The sequence below is a fragment of the Nelumbo nucifera genome, chromosome 1 (assembly GCF_055504915.1).
Source record: "Nelumbo nucifera cultivar China Antique chromosome 1, China Antique-T2T, whole genome shotgun sequence".
In the NCBI taxonomy this organism is placed as follows: Eukaryota; Viridiplantae; Streptophyta; class Magnoliopsida; order Proteales; family Nelumbonaceae; genus Nelumbo; species Nelumbo nucifera.
In genome coordinates this window covers 126,217,932-126,225,350 of record NC_142649.1, presented here as the reverse complement: position 1 = coordinate 126,225,350, position 7,419 = coordinate 126,217,932, and the positions used below count along the sequence as shown (strand labels likewise).

General features: G+C 36.7%; 1 protein-coding gene across 1 annotated transcript; it reads right to left on the bottom strand.

Annotated features, from left to right (window-relative positions):
* Window positions 1-307: 307 nt before the first annotated feature.
* LOC104609785 (uncharacterized) lies at window positions 308-6,562 on the bottom strand. Its single transcript, XM_010276174.3, has 9 exons — window positions 6,404-6,562; window positions 6,202-6,294; window positions 5,321-5,384; window positions 3,919-4,306; window positions 3,240-3,316; window positions 3,084-3,120; window positions 2,751-2,961; window positions 2,219-2,615; window positions 308-758 (listed from the first exon to the last, which is right to left on the bottom strand). The coding sequence occupies exons 4-9, from the start codon at window positions 4,253-4,255 to the stop codon at window positions 429-431; spliced, it is 1,389 nt and encodes a 462-aa protein (XP_010274476.1). The 5' UTR covers window positions 4,256-4,306; window positions 5,321-5,384; window positions 6,202-6,294; window positions 6,404-6,562; the 3' UTR covers window positions 308-428.
* Window positions 6,563-7,419: the final 857 nt, after the last annotated feature.

Sequence of the window (7,419 nt, the reverse complement as noted above, 5' to 3'; positions counted from 1 at the left end):
TATTTTTATTATATAAAATATATTTCTTATTGTATGCATGATATATATTTTTTATTATATAAAATATTATCAAGCCCAATACCCGACTTCATAGACCTGAACTGATGTCCAAGCCTCGCAAAGGATGGGCCCGCCCATCGAGCTACCTGGCCCATAAACAGTTGCAACAACTCCTAATTAATTGGCAAAAAAATCATGAGCCAGTGCGCATGAGGAGACTACAGTAATTGAGGACTATGAGTGGAGTGGGTGAAGCATTTGTATTGTAACAAGCTTCCAAACATGCACCGTAGAAAACCTAAAATGAAGAAGAAATAACAAGGCAATACAATATTGTAAACAGCTAATATAATTAATTTGTTCCTATGGCCTCTAAGACAAGTACTTACAGGATCTCACTCCTATGCTCACATTGACATGGTCAGATCCTAAGTACTCAGCCCCAATGCGGCCTTGCTGCAATTTGTTTGTAAAGGCCAACTAGTTTTGGTTTGGATGATATCTAGGTGCCTTTCACTAGGCTGAGCCGGCTGCACATGTTTCCTCGATGAAGATGGCAACAATGAAAGAGAAAGCATGGTATTGATTTCTTTTGTGCTTTCACCACCCTTGTCGCTCTCATTTGCCAAGCTGTGGCTCAAACTCAGCTGCAAATTCGGCGTTATCTTTCTCTTTTTTGAACTTGCTTTGTCTTCTATCTCCTCCGCCTTCTCTCCTCTTATACTACGCTTGGGTTGAATTGTTGGAAACCTTTGTAACTGCATTTGATCAGTGTCCAGGTTAATCGAAAGAAAAGAAGAATGAAAAGCCACATATATTAGATGCAATTTCGTTAATTCTATGGTAAAGAAACAAACTTTTCCATTAAATTCCCAAAACACTGTAGCATTACTGTTGAAGGTTGCATCATGGTAGTGTCAGGTGCAATTGAATATATATGGGGTAAAGTAGTACACTTTAGTACTGCATAAAATGCAAGTTGGGCTGCGCTTGGTTGCTGTACAAATTTTATTTGCACTAGTTTAAATGCATGGGAGTGCAAAAGTCTGAATCTAAATTCTGATTTATTTTTGCTTCAGATTTTACTTTATATATCTTATTTGTTTGTGAGAAATAAATAAATGAAGTGACCTCCCCAGAAATTGGAGGTAGGAGGAGGATTTATCTGTCTAGGAGCAAAGAAGGATGGAGATGATGCCATCCTGCCTTTATATGAGAGAGAATTGAGGTAGGAGAAAGATGCAAAGTGTAAATTTGCATCATTTTTTGGGATGCAAAATTTGCACTGTAGTGAAAAAGAGAGAAAAGAAAAAAATAAAGTATCAAGTTGGAATGCAAATCAAAATTTCAAGCAAACAAAGCAAAACCCAACGGGTACAAATTTTGCACCCATCAAGATCTGAACTGCAACCAAATACAACCTTTAAGTCTTGGTATGTTGTACCAATGTTTTAAAAACCAACCCACTTTTGCCTCCGGGTCCTAGGTCATCAGTTCAATCGTGTATATATATATATGTGTGTGTGTGTGTGTGTGTGTAATTGGGATCTGTTCCTCACACTGACCTCACAGCCACATCCCACCATGTATTGAGAGCATCTCCCCATGAATAATAAATACAACTATGGGAGATGTTTCCGATGTGCGGCCAGGACATATTGTGAGGTCGGCGTGAGGAGTGCTCTGTGAGGAGTAGATCCAGACTCACGTGTGTGTGTTTGCAAAAATATATTTATCAATAAATAGTGTATAATTATGTTTTACATATAATATATGTATTATTTTATATTTAATTTATGTTTTTTAATTCAGTTTTTCATTTTTATTTACAAAGATATTAAAAATTGCAATTTGAGGCCAAAAAAGGGTTTTTTCGTGAAAATAGTGGGGTAAGGTGTCTAGATCTCGAAAAATTACCCAAAATAAAAAAAAATGATCACTTGAATTGAATATTGGTGTGCAAAGTTATAACCTCTGAAATTTTGCACATATATTAAATGTGCAACCTGCCACCCAGCGAACTAGTCAATGTTTGAACCATTTGGGTTAGACAGTTTTTGACCAAGTCAATGGTTTTTGATAGAAGGGTAGGTTTTAGTAGAATGGGTAATGGTTCCAATGGTTCAACTGGCCAGGTCAATGACAGATTAAAAACACTGCATTGTACCACAGAAATGATCTACCTTGACTGATACTTTATAATGAAGATGTTAATTACCTCAAGCCTAAATGGAGGTTCAAATTCTGGTTCTAAGGTATCGGAGATGACTATGGGATCACGCACACTGGAACCAAACTGCTTGTCGGAGGCGCCAGTGTTGGCATTCCATCCCGGAGGTTGCTGCAGGGTGAAGGACGCCGCATCAAGACATATTGACGTGGACCGAATTTGGTTGGCCTTGGCCAGAGGTTGGGAGCTACTGCTGCTAGCCCAAGAAATATTTGCAGGAAGTTTTCTATCCTTTCCTGGGTTGCTACTCATTTCTCGTGGAGGCCACCTTGTTTCTTCAAGAAATTGGCTGCGTCTGATGGGTCCATTTCCTCTGAATACATCACCCCTTGAATCTAACAGGCGTGAAGTCGAAGTGTGCTGATTGAAGGCCCACTCTTCGTGTCTACCGGAAGTAAAAGAGAAAGTAGAAGGGAATTAGACAAACTTAGAATATAAAGCATGCTTTGAAACAAATTCCTCTATATCTTTATTACTTCTAAATTTCCTTTGTTTATTACTGTCCCTTATTTATTTTTACCTCAAGGGGTTTGCCTTAAAAGCATATGGTTGTTGGGAGAGTGGATTGAATAGACTCTGCTGTGGGTGTGGGTTAGAATCTTGGGCGTTTCTGGCCAGTAAAAGACTTCGGTTCTCCATTCTGAAATGTCGATATGGACTGGTCCTTTGATAGAACAATGGAGGAATTTGATCAATCATCCCTTGCATTAGCCTGATTGACAGAGATAAAACTGCATGCGAAATGCATGCAAAACATTGTTTCAGTTCTAGGTGTGTAAACTAGTTGGTATATATATAAGCAGGAATAATGTGCAGACATTGTTAAATGATTCAAAAGGATGTAGTAATCTACCTTGCCCAGACTCATCCAACTTCTTACTTCGATACATCTGTATCAGCAAATTGCATTACCAGAGAGAAAGGAGAAAAGTTAGAAAAATGAATGAAAGAGAAGGAAACCAAATCATAAGAAACCTAAAGCATCATGGGTTAGTTTCATTTTAACTACCTGCAAATGGCTTTTTACATGAGAAATGCTTAGCCCTCTTACATTCATCAACTGAAGAACTAATTTAGGAGTTGCTCCTACAAGCATCAACATAATATTAAAAGACTAGATGTATTCTACTGGTTATCATTTTTTTGAAAAAAAAAAAACTGTCTAGGCTGCATTTGGTTGCAATTTGCACTGGTATAAATGCATGGGAATGCAAACAGGCTGAGAGTAAATTCTGATTTGCTTTTGTTTCAGATTTGGCATTGTCTTGTTTGTTTTTGAAAATTAAGATATAATGTGTGGTCCCAGCTTACATACAAGACAATGGAGGTAGGACGAGGGATATTTGTTTGGTAGTAGTAGGATAGGAAACAAGATGATGTGTTCTCCACTTTATATGAGAGATAATTGAGGTAGGACTTAGGAGGAAGGTGGTGCAAATTTTGCATCTTGTAAAATTTAGAATGATAGTGAGTGCAAATGAGACAAAAAGTAAAAATTTTAAATCAGGTAGGAGTGCAAATCATAGTTACAAACAGACACATGCAAAACTGAATTAGGTGCAAAATTTGTATGGAATTGCACTGCAACAAACGCTGCCTTGATGTGTTTTGCCTTCTCTCGCCAATATTTGTAAAGGAAATGAAGCAATTCATTTCAAGAGACCACAAAAATTCTTGGCCAAACTTACTTTCTTGTCCACCAAGTTTTTCCACGGCATGCAGGAAAGAAAGGTGGAGATCAGGAGTCCAACGGAGCCGAGGCATTTTTGATCGCACATATTGCCTTACTGTAGTTGTTCGTTCACCGCCCTCTCCAGTGCCATCTTTATTCCTTGAATTCTCTCCTGTCTCATCCTCAGTGGCAACAATGGCAACATCTGTAGTGCTATCATCCCCTTCACTAATGGCCTCTGCATTCAAATCAAAAGATGAACACTTTTGCGAAGACAACGGAGAGGTATTTTGAGCCTGGGCATCACTTCCATTGCTGTTTTCCCCATCAGAGATCTCTACTCTCTCAACCATATTGCTTATTGAACTTCCCACTGTTGATATTCTTCTATGGTTGCTACTTTGCTGATAGAATTAGCAAGGTAAGAGGGCACCAAAGAGAACGTTAGAAACTCAGATTTTGATTCAAGAAATTAGAAAAGAAAAATAATTCAGATGCATTATAATCTATATGTAAATGGGATTATTCCATATCAGCTTACAATTATTGAGAAAATGATTTGATTACAATAATCATGTCAAATGGGATGATCATCAGAAGCAAAGCCCAATTAAAGGCTTAATAAAAAGTCTAATCTCCATTAATTTCTATAGTGTTTACAGACAGTTGCTTTCATATTACTACTAGCTAGAAACAGTTATGCTAGCGTAAAAGGTTGATTCTAAGTAGTACATACATAACTTCAGAATTACTTAATTTGTATTTGTATTGGGAAGTGTTGTGGCATAAACCATTGATGAGCACCAAGTTTAATATGCATTGGAATGTGGTTAACTGAGGCTTTTCATTTGGCATTTAGCCATTAATTAAACATCAACCGAGGCAGGAATGACCTATATATAGAGAAGGAAGGAACTAGTAGTGATGATATCACGATCGATATATTGATAGTTTTCTCTTCTCCTTGGGATGCTCTGTCGTCTACTGTTTTGTTTCTTTTGCTTTTCTTTTTCCTTTTGATGAGGGAGGGTGGAAGTACGAGAAACCTACCAGATCTCATCAGATGGGAAAATAGCTCGACCACTAGTTCTGGGTAATTTGCCTCGTGTTTTCTTTCTCTAGATGCTAGTTGGTGAGAGCAAAACAATTGGAAATATTGCAATTGCAGAACAAAAATTAATGTTGCAATAAAACCAAGCCTGACAAATAATCCAAATTCACTCTATTTGATAAAAAAAAAAGATTATAACTTCTCCCTAGATATTACAGTTCCCGTGTTCATAACGGAAAGAAAAAAAAAATCTTCAATGGATTGAAATGAAAAAGGAATAAAAACCCATAAATTAGAAACAACAATTGGTTGAAATGGTAAAAATATATAGTGAGGATGAATGGATGATGATGAAGTTATGGCTTACATGTTTTTCGCCAAGAAATTGGAATTTCTAAGCCTTGTTCTGCTACGCATCGTGCTTATCGGTTCTGTGAAAGTGGGTCATCAGAATGCAAAATTAGTTTTTACGCAAATTTCTAAATTCTAATGTCACGTGGATGAATAAAACAAATAAATAAGATGCTTTTTGAAGACATACATGGCCGTAGAAAGCAAAGAAAAAAAAGAAGATATAAACAAATTCGATAATTCATTGTTGCAGATCACCAAGATAAATGTTATAGTTAGCTATGTTGATTGATACGGTAAAGCTCTAGATAAAAGTAAGCATCCTACCTATGGCTGAGGTTATATGATTTCGAAGAAAACAGAATATTTGAAGTGTGGAGAATTTCATGAAAACTTGTCAACAAAAGAAAGCACTCGATCGAGTGTGTGATGTGTTTGAGCGTAAGGCTGTGGGTTGCTTCTGTGTGCTGAGAGAGAGAGAGAGAGAGAGTCTCGTCCCTTGATTTCATGAGAATCAGAAGCACTAACAGCAAGACCAAACTTACTGAGAGAGATAAACAAACCGTGTAAAAATTGGGTTCATATTTGCAGCTAATTTGCTCTTGAAATTTGACAAGCTTCCCCACATTAAATAATCGAGTAAAAATAGTGGAGCTGCAATTGCTCAAGTAACTACAAAACCCTCAGAAGAATGTTGGATCTTCTGTACAATATCTCGAGTTTAACTCTTAGCTTAGGATGGAGAATCCATGAAAAGAAAATCTGTACTCACATATAAACGGTTTACTTTGTTTCAACTACATAAAAAAGTCACGGAGGACAATAGAACAAAGAAAATGGAACTTACAGTAGAAGAATTATATGAAAAAAAGAGAAAAATTATCTCCAAATACAAACCATGGATTACGAAGGCGCTTCGTTTCTTCTTCTCTCTGATTTTTCCAACAGACAGCCGGCTGCAGCATATTCAAACATATTCTTTCCGGTTACCTACCAAAAAATATAACTCAGGCCGGGGATGCAAAAGTGGTTCATAGATTGAAGAAAAAGGGTCCTTGAAATAGATATACAATTGGGTGAGAGAGAGAGAGAGACTTACTATTTCATAGTCTTTGCTGTATGTAATTCAATATCGTTGTTCCATCTTTCAATCAACCTTGAAATTTAAGCTTCATGGCAGTAGTCATCAAACCGCAGATGTTCTCAGAATATTCTGGTTTAAAAAAAATCGTCATCTCTCTTCTTGTGGTTAATTTCCAAATGCAAATATTATAAGCTTTTGTTTAATAGAGGAGGACGACGGTCGGACACAACTTGATCTCTTTGTATATTGTAAAAATACTAGTAATGGTTTAACAACAATATAGAATTATAGATTCAGAAACGACGACCCTTTTTGGACTGTTGAAGATCATGTGACTTGCTCCCCCCTTTCTCGTTTCAATCGTTCTTTGACAGCTTGTCCATGTACATCTCTCTCTACTCCACCCTTTCTCGTTTCAATCGTTCTTTGCCAGGTTGTCCATGTACATCTCTCTCTCTCTCTCTCTCCTTCCTCTGATCTGTGATTATCTTTATGGGTTGACCAATGTGAACGACTGCACTCGCCTCTACAATAAACAAATTCCATCATAGTTATTATAATTCATATACATATAACCTTCATCTAGTTTTATTCTGAAAAAGGTAGCCTGTCATCATCAAGCACAATCTGACCATTTCTATCTATACATGGCTTCCACCTACATACTATATAAAAATGCAATTCATGTCTCCTTGTTCTTATTATTATTCCTGCAGTCATTTTTAGTCCATGGTGTCTACATTCATTTCATTTTCATTGTTCTGATAAGGGAAACTTGTCACTTGATGGTATGTTAGGGTTGAGACCATGCATTAGGGCTCCAAAAGGTATTTCCTTAATTTTCTAAACTTGAATAATTCAAATCCAATCCCATTAAGGTGACCCAATTTCCATCCATTGTGATTGGATGGAGTATATCCAACCCGATTCTAATTCCCATCTAATAATACTTACATATTTATGCTTATAATTAATTGATTAATATGTATCTATTAGAAAATTTGGTTTGTCAAAGTTTAAAGTCTCGTAGA